This window comes from Oreochromis niloticus, linkage group LG3, assembly GCF_001858045.2.
Source record: "Oreochromis niloticus isolate F11D_XX linkage group LG3, O_niloticus_UMD_NMBU, whole genome shotgun sequence".
In the NCBI taxonomy this organism is placed as follows: Eukaryota; Metazoa; Chordata; class Actinopteri; order Cichliformes; family Cichlidae; genus Oreochromis; species Oreochromis niloticus.
This window is the reverse complement of record NC_031967.2, coordinates 31,310,806-31,328,626: the sequence shown is the minus strand read 5'-3', so window position 1 is coordinate 31,328,626 and position 17,821 is coordinate 31,310,806. Positions and strand designations below refer to the sequence as shown.

Sequence of the window (17,821 nt, the reverse complement as noted above, 5' to 3'; positions counted from 1 at the left end):
GAGTGCCTGAAGTCTAACATCCATTAACCGCTGCTCTGCCAAGCATTTCCAAAAGCCACAAGCAATGGCTGCTTGTTTTGGGGCTACTTTCTTTCCAGTTTTGTCTTTGGTGAATCAAAAGCGGCTCTAGTGGGTTAAGATGAGACTTGGTCACTTAATGATGACCAACTTTAGGGTAGGGGATGTGCATAAAAATATGTGCAGCACTTCCAATACAAGTTTTGTAAAATAACAAAAGCTGTGTCATTGCCCAGTCAGCTGTTGATTTAACTATATTTACCCCAATATTGTTCAAAAGATAAAACCAAAGTTCCCATACAAACCTTTAACCAAATATAATCATGAGAAACAATCAGCTATCAGATTGTATTTCTGTAGGTATGCCTGTTTACTGAACAGCAACTTTACAAACAACTGGTGGATTCAGTAACATTTTAACCCTCTTTAAGACCATAACATGTTATAGCCAAAAGGGATTGCACTTTTACTCTGTTTTACTCTTGGTTTGGTTCAGCATTCAGTCATTTTCAGTAGTCCATCACATCCTGGGATTTTAATCTATAAATTTGTGCAATATCCTATATAATGTTATTTAAGCCACTTTTGGTCAACTTCCTTCAGCACCGGCTTTTTAGTTTTGATGTAAGTTAGTCTTTTGCAGTGTTTTAACTCTGGTTTGATTTTAAACCTCACTGGTGGATTTTCGCAAAACCTAATTCTGAGCTCCAAAAGTTGAATCTGTTCATCTGGACGTAGCGTTTTGTGGGAGAAACGTTTCGTTACTCATCCAAGTGACTTCTTCAGTCTCAGCTGACTGCAGGTTTCCCCAATCTTATAAACAGTACATTTGCATAATGACTGAAACCAGCCCACTGAAGGAACAATGGGCTGGGAGGTCAGTTCCTTAATCATAATTATGCAAATTCTCATGACCATTGATCAACAATCACTGACCAAAACCCACTGATCAATGGCCATGAGTACCATTCACAGAGATTTGGGGAATGGCTGCAATCACAGCATTGTAAGATGGCGAAAGATGTACCCTTAGGCCCCCTCCTCGATTCAGAGATGGTCTTTCCCTTTCCCAGGCGACGGCGTGGAAGCCGGAGACGGAGGCGCTGCAGGCGGCGGCGTGGAGGCCAGAGACGGAGGCGCTGCAGGCTGGACGGGTCCCTTGGATCCTCCAGCGAAGGCTGAAGACGAAGGCCGGAGCGGTCCCTCGGACCCTCCAGCGGAGACACAAAACGAAGGCCGGAGCGGTCCCTCGGACCCTCCAGCGGAGACACGAAACGAAGGCCGAAGCGGTCCCTCGGACCCTCCAGCGGAGACTAGAGACGAAGGCCGGAGCGGTCCCTCGGACCCTCCAGCAGAAGCCATCACTAAGCCAGCAGTCATGCAGGCCACTAGCTGACACAAAGGCAACTGGCAATGCACTGAGCACTGGCTCTGCCCAGGCAACGCAGACATGGTGCAGTTCTCATGGGGCTGCTTAAACTTCAGGGGTCCAGAATCAGCTGGGGACTGAGACCTAGCCTCTGGGGAAGCCCTGGAGTGGCAAACTGTGCCAATGGCGGCGAAACCTTGAAACGCACCCTGAGTAGAAGTAAGACTTTCTCCCTGCATGGAGTGAACGAGTGAACCTGGTAATACTGGAGCCTGAACTACGAGTAACGGTGACACAGGGGGCACAGGAGACTGAACTACAGGTGACACTGGGGGCACTGGAGACTGAACTACAGGTGACACTGGGGGCACTGGAGACTGAACTACAGGTGACACTGGGGGCACTGGAGACTGAACTACAGGTGACACTGGGGGCACTGGAGACTGAACTAGAGGTGACACTGGAGGCACTGGAGACTGAACTAAAAGAGGCACTGGAGACAGAGCTGAAAGAGGCTGCTGGACAGCTAACTGGGATATTTAGCTGTACCACGTCCCTCGAAGTCCACCCATGTTAAGAGAATATTGTATAATATGATCAGCTATATGAAATGTACCTTTTTATCTTATTATTAAGGACATGTCTAAGTGACTTTTCACCTAGTAACTTGTGTGCTGAACCTCTGCAGATACTAACCGCTTCCTGTCTTCAGAGAACAGAGAAGTGAAGACTCAGCTCTATTAGAAGAACATGCAAATGTAGTGAAGGGGAAAAACCCGCTGCTCTTAATGACGTTGTTACCTTTGTACACACACACACACACACACACACACACACACACAGGAACATCTTGTATAAATAAAGGATGCGGACAGTCAATAGACGCAGATCCAGCGTCTAAAGGGCTGCCCTCGCGAGTAAAAGAAGAACTGCAGTGTTTGTGTGTTTTCTAAACTCAGGAGTCTTGGCTAAAGAAAGAACGGCAGGGTGATTTAAAGAAATCCCCTGTCATTTAAATTGGTCCTTCGAACCTAGAGATGGAAACACCAGACACGTTTCTGTGACTCCAATAAGGTCTGATTGCTGCATCCTGACGTCGTGGGGAAGCCAGAACCGAAGTCTGTCGACAGCCCTCTCCAGGTAGAGGTGAAAGCCCTGGGCGTAAATTCGTATCCAGGCCGGGCCTGGTCCACGGCGTTGGGGTCCAGCCAGATGACCTGAACAACCAGCAAAAGACAACTGAGGGTAAGAAAACACTTTTTAGGTCTAACCCGCCGCAAGGGTTTGAAAAGAGAAGCGCATAGGTCTTATCCGCCGCAAGGATTAATAACGCATTAGGCTGACCCACTGCACGGGTGCACAAAAGAGAAGCGCATAGGTCTTATCCGCCGCAAGGATTAATAGCGCATTAGGCTGACCCACTGCACGGGTGCACAAAAGAGAAGCGCATAGGTCTTATCCGCCGCAAGGATTAATAGCGCATTAGGCTGACCCACTGCACGGGTGCACAAAAGAGAAGCGCATAGGTCTTATCCGCCGCAAGGATTAATAGCGCATTAGGCTGACCCACTGTACGGGTGCATAAAAGTTAGAACTGGCCTGGTCCGCCGCAAGGACCCGCGCGCGTAAAGAAACAAGAGTGAATATATGTGTTTTGTGTATGTCACTTTTCTGTCTGTTGGAGGTAAACTAATTTTACAGCACAATACGCTGCTGAGTTGCCTCCAGTTGTTATTGTTGTTTTATTTGCTGTAAGACGCTGAAGTACTGGTGACGAAGAAGTGGGTTGGGTTCCGTCCCGTAAAACTGACACCGCTCCGCGGAAGTAGCCCCGGAGTAGAAGGGCGTGTCAGCAACCACTCCTGAGTCTCATACCAGAGAAAGCTCTGCAGGTGTGTTGTAACAATGGGGAATCAGCCCACAAAATTCACTGCTGACGAGCAGTGGTTAGAAAAGAAATGTCCAGGCGCCGGACAAATCAGTGCTTGTAGATGGAGAAATCCTAAAAAAAACAAAATGTCCCACTTGGGAGGGGAAATGCAGCCCCTCAGCACTTACACAGTTGAAAGAAGCTCTTTTGCAAGAAATAGCAGAAACAAAAAACTTAAAAAAGAAAGGAAAACGCTCGCAGGAATCACAATATTTCCAGGCCTGGAAAGAAGCAGCTAGACGAGAGGAGAATAAAAAGAAAAAACAAGAGAAAAAAGATAAAAAGTCAGAAAAACAGAATTTAACCGCCAGTTTAGTAAAACCAGAAGACGAGACACTGTGCAGTGCTCGCAATATGCGTATTAATCCACCACCATATGCACCGCCACCTCCCACTTCTGCAGCCACAGCTGCAGCATCACCTGCTTCTGCAGCTACAGCTACAGCACCACTTACTATGCACTCACCCATATCAGGAAGAACTAGGTCACACACACATCATCAGCCTTATGTAAAAGCACAGACAATGCTAAACGAACTTTCACTCAAAAATAACCCACAAGAAGAAATAGGTCGTGATCCCACTGGGACCGACATCTGGGGAGACACAGTCGACCCGCCAGCCACTGGTATCTACCCAATGGTAGCAGTAGCTAACCCCAGATTTGGCCTAATAATAGGGCCAGAAGGACAAGAAGAGCAAGATGACCGTCCAAACATACATATTTTTCGTCCGTGGTCACAAAAAGACAGACAAAATGTCCTGAAAGACGTTCCTCCACTGAATGAAGGTTTTATACCATGGAGGGATGCTGTAGAACTGATCAGAAGACAATGGTATTTAAACGGTCATGAAATGCTTCAGGTTGTGCAAGATTTATTAGGATTAAAGATAGGAACAGTTAGAGGAGATTTTACCGGCTCAAATGCTGGGGGTGTAGCATACGCACCAGGAAGCACCGACCTAATCAATGACCTAACAAATTTATATGAGAGAATTAGAGTACGGTTGGCCCCAAGGGCTGACTATGGAAAAATAGGAGAGGTGAAACAAAAAGAAGCCGAAGCAGCTTCTGATTTTTTGGACCGCCTGCGTCCAATTTTTAGACAAAATTCAGGTTTAAATTATGAAGAGGGTCCAGAGACCCCATATCAGCAACAACTAAAGAATGCCTTTTTAAATGGCCTCCTACCACCAGTGAAAGCACATGTAGAAAAACACTGGGTGACTATGAACACAGGATCACTGCCCGATGCACTGCAATATGCAGAGCATGCTGTCCGTGTTCTAAAAAAGAAAAATGAGAATGTAGGCACATTCACAGTAGATCCAGAGACAGGATTTATTGCATTTTCGGGAAGACAGATGCAAGGACGTAGGAGTGAAAACAGAGGAAGGGGCAGAGGAGGTTATAGAGGCAGAGGAAATAACAGATCAGAACGTTTCGACAGGGAAAGAGACAATACCTGTTGGCAATGTGGAAAGGAGGGACACTTTTCTAGAGACTGTAGATCAGGAAAGAAAAAAGAAGGAAGGAATGAAGACTGACTAGACAGAGAACAGGGAAGTGAGGAAAAACAGGATGATACAGAAGTGTTTAATGTGTATGAACTAGTCACACTGTTAGAAGACAAGCCCATACTAAAAATTTTACTCCTGTAAATTAGACTCTGTTGCTTCAGGCCTGCCTACGTGTGTACAGGCCTGTGCAGCAGCAGCAGAAGCAGTAAAAAAGTCAGCTGACATTGTTTTAGGGCATACTTTGATTATCAAGGTACCCCATGCAGTGACTTCAATACTACTCCAAGCCAATTTGTCCTACCTCACACACGCAAGACAACTGTCGTATGTTGGAATCTTGTTGTCACAATCACACATCAGCATTGAGAAGTGTGGTCAATTGAACCCTGGCACACTTTTGGCCTCACCCGACGAAGGCTATCCGCACTGCTGTATGACAAAGTTAGATGAGGAGACAAAGCCACGAGCTGACATCTACAGCACACCACAAGCTGGTTTCACTGACATTTTTGTAGACGGTTCAGCGTCTAAAAATAGCCTAGGACAAAACTGTGTAGGTTATGCAGTAACTACAGCAGATAGAGTCGTAGAAGCGGAACCGCTAACATCCTCACACTCTGCACAGAGTGCAGAACTAACAGCAGTGATACGTGCATGTGAATTGCACGCAGGCCAAGACATAAATATCCACACTGACAGCCAGTATGTTTTCTCAGCAGTGCACCATTTTGCTAAAATTTGGCAGAACAGAGGAATGATTACCTCTACTGGTAATCCAGTGAAACATGGAAATCTTCTGAAAGCACTGTTGCAAGTGATAACATTGCCAAAACGGTTAGCATTATGCAAATGTGCTGCATATCAGAAAGATACATCAGAAATAACTCAAGGCAATAACTTTGCAGATCGAGCAGCAAAATTAGCCGCACAACAAACTGTAGACACATTAATGTCTGCATCCTCTATGCAAATACCACTTGATGTGCTTAAAGATGAACAAAGAGCCGCATCAACTGCAGAACAAAAGAAATGGTTAAAGTGTGGAGCACAATTGCAAAATGATTTGATGACTTGTGAAGGTAAACCAATACTCCCAAAGTCCCTACACAGAACAGCAGCATTGGTGACCCATGGGGTGACCCATGTTTCGACGGGGGGAATGGTCCAAGTTGTAAACACACACTTCTATACTCTGAATTTTGAAACTTCAGCAAAGGAATTTGTGAGGACATGCATGATCTGTCAAAAACACAATTCACAAGGCAATCTGAGGACAAAAAGAGGACATTTCCCCACACCACCTCATCCATTTCACACCATTCACATGGACTTTATTGAATTAAGTGAAAGTCAAGGCTCAAAATACGCTCTAGTGATTGTAGACGTATTTTCAAAATGGCCAGAGATTTATCCAGTGAAAAAAGCAGATGCAATCTCAGTTGCAAAATGTTTATGCAATCATTTCATTCCAACATATGGTATCCCTACTCTGATAAGATCAGATAATGGGACACATTTTGTTAATGATGTGATTAGTAAAGTCTCTGAAGCACTAGGATTCAGCATAAAAAACCATTGTGCTTATCATCCACAAAGTGCAGGGTTGGTAGAGAGAACTAACGGCACAATAAAACAGAGACTCAGAAAATGCATGGCAGAAACAGGAAGACCATGGCCTGAATGCATAGGCCTAGTAAAAATGTGGATGAGATTAACACAAGGCTCTCAAAAACTGACACCTTTTGAGGTTGTTCATGGGAGACCTTTTCCACTGCCAGTGACAAGCGAACCTTTAGAAAAATCCGTCAGAGAAACAACTCTGGCAGAATGGATGGCAAAACTACTAGAAAATAAGGATATTGTTTTGAACAATAAACTGCCGTACAACTCTTCTCCAGTCTCTTGCAGGTTGAAACCAGGTGATTGGATCCTGTTACGGGTGCTCCAGAGGAAAAATTGGAGTATGCCTCGCTGGGAGGGTCCATACCAAGTGTTATTGACAACACCCACAGCCTGTAAAATTGCAGAGAGACCCTCCTGGATACATCAGAGCCACTGCAAAAAGGTTGAGGTCCCGAGAAGCCCCGACACCAAGGAGGAAGCACATTAGGGAAGCCTCACTTACGCTTGGTTGCTTCGGGGGTGAGGGGGAGCAGTGCGATTGGGTCCCCGTAGGGTGAGCCCGCACTCTAATCTCCATCCGATCAACTTTAGGGCAGCCAGGTGTAGGTGTGATGGACCTATGTGCGACAATGTGAAGGGGAACCCTGCTGGTTACCTTGACTATAAAAGCTCACCCTTACAGGATCCCAGCTGATGCCAACAGCAGCCGAGCCACAAGGCAGACAGAGAAGATGGACGCACGACAGCTTACACCTAATGGACATGACACAAGATCACATCCATCCTTGGATGAAAGGTGACTGATACAGATATGTGTTTAACAAAACCACAGAGAAAGACTGTTATGTTTGCTCGCACATGCCGAGCATATTAATACAGCCATGTATGAGAAACACCCTGGAACAAGTGCACCAAATCTGATCTAATGACTTTTGTAAGGTGCACAACATCATCAACATCCTGATCCAGGAAGAAGCCCTGAACTTTAACAAGTTTTAAAGAGACTGTTGATCATCATTGAATTTTCTCTTGATTTTATTTTGCCTTTCTTTACTTATGTTATTCTTTGTTTAAAGCTGTAATTTCACAGATGATTAGTTTGTCATTCACAGCATACGCAGATGTACCAAAACCGATGAAGACTTCTTTTCCTATTTGTCAGATGGAGATGAAGTGTAACTAATGATGTAGTAACTGAAAATGTGAGAAACACACTGATGAATTGTACATTTCACTTCGTGATCAACAGGAGGGAATGTTAAGAGAATATTGTATAATATGATCAGCTATATGAAATGTACCTTTTTATCTTATTATTAAGGACATGTCTAAGTGACTTTTCACCTAGTAACTTGTGTGCTGAACCTCTGCAGATACTAACCGCTTCCTGTCTTCAGAGAACAGAGAAGTGAAGACTCAGCTCTATTAGAAGAACATGCAAATGTAGTGAAGGGGAAAAACCCGCTGCTCTTAATGACGTTGTTACCTTTGTACACACACACACACACACACACACACACACACACACACAGGAACATCTTGTAGAAATAAAGGACGCGGACAGTCAATAGACGCAGATCCAGCGTCTAAAGGGCTGCCCTCGCGAGTAAAAGAAGAACTGCAGTGTTTGTGTGTTTTCTAAACTCAGGAGTCTTGGCTAAAGAAAGAACGGCAGGGTGATTTAAAGAAATCCCCTGTCAACCCAAGTCACGATACATGCTCGATAAAACGAGAGGAGCAAAAACACATCCCGGAAATTTTCGCGTTCCCGGCTTCATGTGTACTTTGAACTGGAACAGTACTTGTTCTCCAACGTATCACAAGTCCACAAGTACACACAATTACACATAGACAGGCTCCGACAACTGCGGCCGACAAATGCGATCCTCCTTTTCCCTAAATTACCCTTTCTGGGTCACCAAATAAACCTTTAAGATATTTTCAGGCGAGAATGTAGTTGTGTAATGCTCAAATATCTACTTAATTTAACAAAATATCACATATTTGCAAAAGTGCTTCAACGTTTTCAAGAGCTCTGTTATCCACCAGCGCGATAGCTGACCGGGAGGTCAAGGCTCAATAGAGCAGCCGAGCACAGCTAACTCCTGGCATGTCGTTTTCAACCCCCCTGTGGTCTTTTGCTACTCAGGTTAAACATGATATATATAGTTAGTTAGAGCTATGGATTGAAAATACCCCCCACACCCCACCCCTAACGGTTGCACCTCCCGAAAACTTTTTTCTAGGCTCTTATCTCACTTTTTTTTTATTTCAAACAATCAACAGAAAATTTCACAGACATATTTTTATAAGGTTTTTAGGGCTGTGGTGTTAATTTTTAAGTAACATGAGCCCAGCGGCAGCAGCAACGCTAGGCTAACACTAACTAGCTAGCAAGATTATAAACCTGGTGCTAAACTAAGAGAAGCCACAAAAATCAGTTTGAATAAGTGTAAACATTTACTCACCAAGTCAGTGTATCAGGTAAAGATCCACAGCAATGACAACAATCTCTTGAGCTGAAGCTTCTCCAGGTTTGCTCAACATATTCCAGAAAAAATGCGCCATGAACATGCGGACTGATCCGTGCTAGGGAGGAGGACAGTAGTGACGTGGCATTTTCAAACCACATCTTTCATCCTTCTGCACTGAGAATCAACATTTCCAGCTTACTTAGCTTTTCTAAGTAAAGAAAACTCAAATAAATTGAGTTGATCAGCATTTTTGCATAAAAAGTACTGGTAAGTTGCTTAAATCGAGTTCTAATAACAAATTGATAAAAACTGAGTTCTGCCTGCTTAATATTTTTAATTAAACACAATATTACATTTTACAGTGTGGTAACTTAATTAGCCAAGACAGAAGCTGTTTTGCCAGGTGATGAAAAATGCTTCCAAAAAATGACTTGCTTAGAAAAATAAAGTCAGTAACATCCTCATTGTTGTATCATGTGAGTTGTGGTACAACTTGTTTTAGTAGCTTGAGAAAATTCCAGTTTTGACTTTTGTTTGGTTGAAGTTCTCAGTGTAACATGGCGAGTCTTGGCATGGTAACCAAACCGCATAGTTTTTGATAGAGGAACATCTTGTTTTAATCTTTTCCAAGTAAGACATGAGTCACTGGTTAAGTTTGTTGAAATCTTTAAAGATTCAGATCTAGCCGTTGAGAGAGTCACATAGTTGGAAAGTTTCTCACCTATTTAACCAAACCAAAGTCAAAGCTGTGTCAACTCGAGGACGCAGTGCCACTCCTTTTGAATAGTCTGTAATCCAAAAAGTGTCATCTTATTCAAGGTAACAGCTTAATTTTTAAATACTTTTAGAAACTAAAATGTAGTTAGCTGTGTGTATGTGTGAGAGGATGCCACCCATGTGGCTCCTGAATCAAACAGTTGCCAGACTAGAACTGTAGCTGCAACTGAGGCAGCAAAAAAGCCAAGCTAGGCATTTACATATAAATTGTTTTAACACACTTGATCTTTCTCTGTTTGCTATTTATTTTGCTCGCAGACAAGCTTTAAAATCAAAACACTAACTCTGTTGCTCAGGTTTGCTACTCCAGCCTCAAAAAAAAAAAAAAAAAAATTTGGGAGGAAGAAAAAGAGGTGAAAGAGTATGACATCCAGTATAGTCTGACATCTCAGTTACAGAAACACATGCACAACAATAAACTTATTCCTTGGTTAGATGTTGCTCCAAAAGAGCATACCCTTTTTTCTGCATAGAAGAAAAAAACTTCCCCCATCAAAGTTTCTGTGAAGCGATACTGGTGGTGAGGTATTTACCCCTGTATTGCTTGTAAAACAAAGGGGGGCATAGTAAAAAAAGTTTGGGAACCACTGCTTTAGGCAGTATCATTACAAGACTGAGTACACATTTTCACTGCTATGTAGATGACACCCAGCTTTATCTATCCATTAAGTCAGCAAACAAACACCAATTAGTTAAACTGCAGCAATATTTTAAAGATATAAAGTCCTGGATGATCTCTAATTTTCTACTTCTAAATTCATATAAAACTGAGATTATTATACTCAGCCCTAAAAATGTTAGAAATCTAACCAGGTATCTAACCAGATAATTACTCATTACCTTGGCCTCCAGTAACAGTGCAAGGAATCTTCGAGTCTTGGATATGTCCTTTAATGCACATGTTAAACAAATATGTAAGACTGCTTTCTTTCATTTGCACAACATCTCTAAAATTAGAAATATCCTGTCTCAGAGTGACACTGAAAAACTAGTTCATGCATTTATTACTTCTAGGCCAAACTACTGTAAATCGGTAGTAACAGGATTTCCTAAAAACTCCCTTAAAGCCTTCAGTCAATCCAAAATGCCGCAGCACGAGTACTGACAGGGACTATACTGGCTTCTCTGCATTGGCTCCCTGTTAAATCCAGAATTGAATACCCCCCCTCTCTGTCCCCTTCTGGCCGCCTGTGCCTCAATTTTATTCCACAACTTAGACATTCACATTACTCACACTCTCATAACACATACATATAGGACCTTGGGGTTGGGCACGCTACACGGAATCTAAAAGATCATCAGGGTGTACACCTCACCCCTGGCGTCGTTGCCCACCTCTCAATTTAAAATACATGTAGACATTGAGGGCTATCAGGAGGGGCTATGTGCTTACCTGCTGCTCTCTGGCAGGTAGCTCCATGCCCTCCTGGGTTTTAAATGCACCTTAGAACACACATGCATCAACACTACATATGAGCGGGGGAGGGAGGTTTGGAGTCTTCACACACCCCCGTTCTATGCGGCCCGCTGGAGCGGGGGGGGCTAGGAGGAGGAGTTGGCCGTCTGATTGGGGTCTGGAATGTGGGGCCTCCCTGCTGCTGCAGAGTCGGGGCGGTCTGCTTCTCTCCACCCCAGGGAAGAGGGTAACACTACCTGGGTCTGGGTGCAGTTTCCCCCTCCAGGGTCAAGGGCACCTAGACCTGGGGTATAGAGTACGTTTAGGGAGTGTGATTGTGTGTACAGTGTCTATTTGTCTGTCTTTGCATATGTGTGCATGGGGGTGGAAATGGATGTTTGTATCTGTGTGTGCCTGTTTGTCTGTGTCTATATTGCAGGTCGGGTATCAGACGCCACCTCTCTAGGGACATCTCAGGCTCTCCAAGGTATGGAGGCCCATTTCCCCTCACCACTCTCCCTGCCGGTGGCTGACACCATCAGAGATCGGTGCGTTGGTGGTTCTTGGTGTCCGGGGCTGGGCGCTCAGGTATGCATCGGCTCACTCCCAGTGGCTGCTTGTCGGGGCCTGGCACCTGTGGCTCGGTCGGGCCCCTTCGGGGGTGGGGTGCCCTGGGCCTGGGGCTCAGTCCACTCTGGCACAGCTGGCTGCCGGCGAAGCTCACGGGCACATCACTGCAACCCCCTCTGGCTTCTGCACCGTGACTTGTCTGGGGCTCTCCTCAGCTCGTTCCAGGAGGGTGGCACGGTTGCCCCTCCATTGGTCTTCCTTGGACTCTTGCGCTCTGGGGGTCTCTGGATGTCTGGAGCCTGGATCTCCTCCATACCTGCTTCATGCCCTTGAGGACGGGGCTGTGGCTCCCCACACCCTCTCTGGTTGCACAACAGCTGACAAGAAGAGACTACAGAGGGTCATCAGAACTGCAGAGAAGGTGATTGGCTGTCCACTCCCCTCCCTGGACTTAATTGCCAGCTCAAGATGTCTCTCCAGAGCCAGGGCAATTATAAAGGACCACCTCCATCCTAACCACCACCTCTTCAACATCCTGCCCTCTGGAAAAAGGCTCAGATCCATCAGGTGCAAAACCGACAGACTAAAGAACAGCTTCTTCCCGTGGGCTGTCAGAACTCTTAATGCAAACTAAGAGTGTGTACAGACTTACCCAACACATCCACTCTGACACTGCTGTTGATCATCTATGTGCAATATCTCAGTCTTTCCATGTTCTCTGCAATATTTTTGACTCATGTGCAATATCCTTGGTATGTGCAATATTTTTCGGTCCTGTGCAATATTTTGGTCCCAGTAGAACTACCATCTCCACCCTAAATGACCATAGCCCCTCCACCCTTATTTATTTATTACATTATACAACTGTCCTTGTATACAGACCCACAATGTTTCTGTTTCAATGTTTCTTACACATACACCATGTATATAGTTTCGCTCACATATATGTATACATATACATTGCTTTTATTTTACTTATTTATATTATTTCTTTCCCCCCCTCATTGTATATTGGTTTCTCTTCTTCTTACTTTTGCAGCTTTGTGGTCCAGCTACCCAATTTTGCTGTGGAAGAAACTGCACAATGACAATAAAAAGCTCTAAGTCTCTAAGACTGTATCACCCCATTAGAGCACTTCACTCTCAGACTGCAGGCATTTAAAAGTAATGTTGCTTTGCAAACCTAAGCTGTGCTGCCATGGTCTTTTCTACTGGCACGCTTCCAAACAAACCATACTCATTCAGTCTTTTGCTGATTGTACTGTCATTCAATTCAATTGAATTCTGTTCACTTCAGTTCAGTTTTATTATATAGCTCAAAAATTGCAGCAACAGTCACCTCAAGTTACTTTATATTGTACGTTATATTGCTTTTCCTCATAGTAGCCATCCCTCAAGAGTTTCTCCATTTGAAGCAATGCATTGTCAGTCCTTTTATTGAATCAAAGACCCTACCATAATACAGAGAAACCCCCCCAAATTAGACAACCCCCTTTTAGCAAGCACTTTGGCGACAGTTCCTTTTAGGAGGAGGAGGAAAACTCCAGAAGTACCAGGCTCAGGAAGTGTCAGCCATCTGCGGCCAGCTGGAGGTAATGGGAGGAAGAGAGGACAAAGATATGCTGTGGAGGAGAGCGAGAGATTAAGAATAACTGATGTTGTTATAATGTAAAAACTAAATGCAGAGACAGTGAGTGAGAAAGGTGACTGAAGCATGAATAAGGGAGGATTCAGGGTCACCTGGTCCAGCCCTAACTATATGCTGTAGCAAAAAGGAAAGTTTTAAGCCTAATCTTAAAAGTAGAGATAGTGTCTGTCTCCCGAATCCAAACTGGAAGCTGGTTCCACAGAAGAGGGGCCTGAAAACTGAAGGCTCTGCCTCCCATTCTACTTTTAAATACTCTAGGAACAACAAGTAGGCCTGCAGTGTGAGAGCGAAGTGCTCTAATAGGGTGATATGGTACTACAAGGTCATTAAGATAAGATGGCACCTGATTATTTAAGACCTTGTATGTGAGGAGCAGGATTTTGAATTCAATTATGGATTTAACAGGGAGCCAGGATATAAAAATTAGTAGTCCATTCACAGAAAATATTTTCCACCATGTAGATTGTCCAGTCTAAATGCAGCATTTTTCTGTTATGTTGACATGTATGTGTCTGTAAATCTGGAAAGCTTCATTAAAGAAAACACCATAGCTGCTTTTATTGTTTTTATTTTATTGTATTTATGTTTAAATTATTAAACATTTCGATTGACAAAATTCTATAACAAAACATGATTTTAAAAAAATTAAAACCTGAAATACTTCAATTCACTCCCTGGAATTGTTTTAAAATGATTTTTGCTGATGACAATTGCAAATGTATTATCCCCTCCACAATATTCAACACACAGTCAAAACTTAAGAAAGTATTGAAAATTAAACCAGTTATTAATAAAATTTTTAACGAAAGGATAACAAATCATCTTTGACAAAAAATATTTTGTGTCCAAATGTTAATCTGCTCATTGTTTCAGCTGTTGATGTATTTGATGTTAACACAGCACAAAGCTTTAATAATAATGTTTTAAAGACGTACTTTCATTAATAAAGTAAAGAAATAAGGATTTCCCATAAAAGATCCTAGGTATAAGATATATAATATTCCTTGTTTAATTGTTTGCCATAAAGGAAGAGTTCTGATTTAAAGTATGTAAGTTTGTACTTACGCAAAGTACTTGAGTACATGAGTTGAGTTACATTTTAGTGCTTCCAATAAACATATGGAGCAATGCAATGAGAACACAGAGTGAGGTGAAGGGAGTGAAGTGGATCAAATTTTCACCACTGCAAAACACACTGTCACACACATCAACGTTAGGAACAGGGACAGGGGCAGTGGTAGGGACAGGGACAGGGGCAGTGGTAGGGACAGGGGCAGGGGCAGTGGTAGGGACAGGGGCAGGGGCAGGTGGTACAAATGCTGAACAATTAAAGCTCAAGTCGCTGTCAGTGCCTGTAGAGGTGAAGGAGACAAAGCCTGGTTCTGTGTCGGTGATGGTGTCACTGATCCATTTCTGGTACTGGGACACACGAGTGTAGACTTCAGGTCTCAGAGGTCGGGCGCAGCCGACACTGAAACTCACAATTCCAATTTGGATCCAGACTGAACCTGTTTCGATCATGAGCGCTCCCCCTCCATCTCCCTGTGAAAACAAATAAAGTTGATAAAAGAACGACGTTTACCTCTTAGAGGTTGACCTGTTCCTGCAGCATCCAGTCTGTGGAAGAATGACTTGACTTTATAGCATCTAATGTAAATAATTTTTAAAAGACAATAATATTATTAATTAGTCTTATTGTTATTATTAGACAGTATTAGTAATATAGAAGTAGTTTTAGTATTGAAGAAACATATGACATTTCTGATTTCATTTACATTTTTAGTAATGATGTCCTCAAATATCAATAGCTGTGAAGTCAATTTACTTTAGTTTATGTCAATTGTAAGTTAATTCAATCCTTGTTGAATAAATGAGTAAAAATCAAATGAAATGAGCCATCATTCAAAGAACATTGGACATTTCATCAAAGCTGGCATGTTTATCAGCAATAATTATGAACATGTTGAAAGAAAAACAGTAAAGTGACTTAAAAAAACAAAACATTACATAACATGAGCTCGTCCCTCCAGCTTGGAGTCCAGTGCAGATCATGTTCTCTGTAATACTGGAGAACGTCAAGTCTTCATAGTAACACTGGCACTCATTGTTTCCCACTACTGGCACATTTGCCTCCTGCAGGATGTTGGGGAACGTGAGGTTACCTAATTTCAGAGACATTTCAAAGTTAAGGAGTTGTAAAGGAATCCTGAGTCCTTACAGTGAGAAAGCTATGACTGCTCTGCTACTTGGTACCTTTGAACTTACTCGTTATACCAAAGCCAGTGAGCCAGGTGTTAGTCCCAGCATAGAAAGTGCTGTTTTCTGCAGCTAAGCAGATTGGCTGAATGTAGTCTGTGAAATTCACAGGAGTGGACAGCTTCAGCAGACAAATGTTGTTTTTGAGGGTCAAATTGCTGTAGTCAGGATGGCAGATGATTTTATCAACTCTTAGACCCACTACAGGTGGAAATGGACCTGTCAGATTCTGGACGCCCAGAAACACAGCTGTGTCACCGATCTCTTGACTTAAAACAAAAAAAAGAAAGAGAGGAAGTTCTTTTAAACCACTTCATTTGATTACTGAAAAAAAAGAAATCTCCATGTTTTTTTTTATTTTAAATTCTGATTTGCTCTGGAGAGTTTTCTTTTTTTTAATATTTAACTTTAAAAGTATTAATTTGCGATATTATTTGAAAGATTGGCAATAGCAGTCATATCCAACATTATCCTCATCATCACCAACAGTGTAAACGTCCAACAGTGACTCACGGTGATATGCACTGAGCAGCTGTCAGCACCCACTGGTCACTGATGAGGGACCCTCCACACTTAAACTGCTTAAAAACAGTTATAAATGCCAGCCAGGGCCAGTTTACTGGGGTTGTAGCTTGACGTAGAAGGAATGGGACGCTTTTTAAAGCCTTTTTAACACATGCTGGAAAAAAAGAAAAAAGACACACTGATCAGCCACAACATTAAAACCACTCACAGGTCAAATTGAATAACATTCAAAATCTTGTGCCTGCTGATTTTTTCATAATCCTGTATTCTTTTAGTGTTTCTCTTGTTAGAGATCAATTCTGGTTTTAGCCACAGTTACTTTGGTGACAAATGATGTTGGCCGATGTCAGATGTCAAAGCTAGATAATAATTTGCTTCTGTAGTTTAAATAGATAAATTAAATATTAAAAGAGAGACAGAGCACATTTTCTGTCACTGAAACAAAATAGGTTATTACAGTACTGTCTGCTGTAAAGCTTGAAATGTGAAGAAAGTGTAACATTGCTTTTGTTTACTTACCAGGCTGCTGTGAATGACAGTCTGAAAATTTTAACAGAAAAAACATCCATGTTAAACAGTTTATTGTAGATGAGGACTTGTTTTTGTGAATGTGTGCCAAAAACAAACAAAAAACCCGTTTTTAACATGGACCTACTGACCGACCTACTACTCAGACATTTATTCCAATTATTGTTTATTCCAGAACTGCTAACATTCACTTTGTCAGCACTTCTCTTTTTAGATCTTGTTGACAGACTTGCAGTAGCAACAATTAAGCCAATCTCACCACAGCATTTATTACCCTTAATAACCCTTAAACATCATTGTGTAATGTGGTGTGAAGGAACATATTGTAACTGAACCTTTCCTAAACCTCACCAACTAGTTTTGGTGCCAAACTGAGCAACAACCAAAACAAACAGGATATGATCCACAGCCTTCACAGTCGACTGATGACACGATATGTAAAATTACAATTTAATACAAAATATTCTAAACATGAGTGTCAACATTATGATAACTATCCAAATAATATTTAAATATGTTCTTATTTAGAAAGTTGCAAGTTAACAATAATCATCCAGATAATGTTAATTATTAACCAGTGAGTAAACATTTTTGTTAACAGCAAACTAAAACTCCAACAGTTAACTATCAACTTACTTGTTATTATTTGTATTTACTGAATTCAACACTTCCAGTGAGCACATAGTTACTGTACTGAAATGTTTTAATTAACTCTTGAATTAAAATAAAAAATAATTTAATTGCAATATAAACACTATATATAATATATATACATTTAATATGTGACTAAAGAAAATCAGCTATTCTTGCTCACCTTTGCATAAGACAATGATCATCACAAAGAAACAGCACACAAACCTTTGGAAAGCCATTTTTAACTGCCCCCTTTTTCAGGCTGTCTTTGGCACTAAATACTGATGTTCAGCTACACCCACATCTTTACTTGGAGACAACCATGCATAGAAACCTGAATCAACATCAGGTTTAAAAACAACAACAACAAAAAATGTAATCAAAAGGTTTCGAGACGCTTAGGTCATGTTAGGACAGTGACACCATTTTTCTAATTTTGCCTTTGTACACCATCACAGTGGGATTTAAATCAACCAAGTTGTGGCTGAAGTGCTGATGTTTAGCTTTAAATCAAGGGGTTTAATCCAGTGTTGCATTAACTATTTAGGAATTA

At 42.2% G+C, this 17,821-nt stretch overlaps 1 protein-coding gene across 1 annotated transcript; it reads right to left on the bottom strand.

The window, feature by feature from the left end:
* Positions 1 to 13,889: 13,889 nt before the first annotated feature.
* LOC100706314 (serine protease 27) lies at positions 13,890 to 17,520 on the bottom strand. Its single transcript, XM_019353146.2, has 6 exons — positions 17,450 to 17,520; positions 16,627 to 16,647; positions 16,096 to 16,261; positions 15,592 to 15,851; positions 15,334 to 15,488; positions 13,890 to 14,868 (listed from the first exon to the last, which is right to left on the bottom strand). Exons 1-6 carry the CDS (start codon positions 17,505 to 17,507, stop codon positions 14,419 to 14,421), a joined length of 1,110 nt encoding a protein of 369 aa, XP_019208691.1. The 5' UTR covers positions 17,508 to 17,520; the 3' UTR covers positions 13,890 to 14,418.
* Between the last annotated feature and the right edge of the window lie 301 nt (positions 17,521 to 17,821).

Bases quoted from the DNA above. Each gene is read 5' to 3' on its own strand.
- LOC100706314 (XM_019353146.2), bottom strand. From the start codon at position 17,507: ATGGCTTTCCAAAGGTTTGTGTGCTGTTTCTTTGTGATGATCATTGTC. The intron at 16,262-16,626 runs GTAAGTAAACAA...CTTTTTTTCCAG, and splicing joins CTGTCATTCACAGCAGCCTG to CATGTGTTAAAAAGGCTTTA. The intron at 15,852-16,095 runs GTGAGTCACTGT...TTTTGTTTTAAG, and splicing joins GCTGCTCAGTGCATATCACC to TCAAGAGATCGGTGACACAG.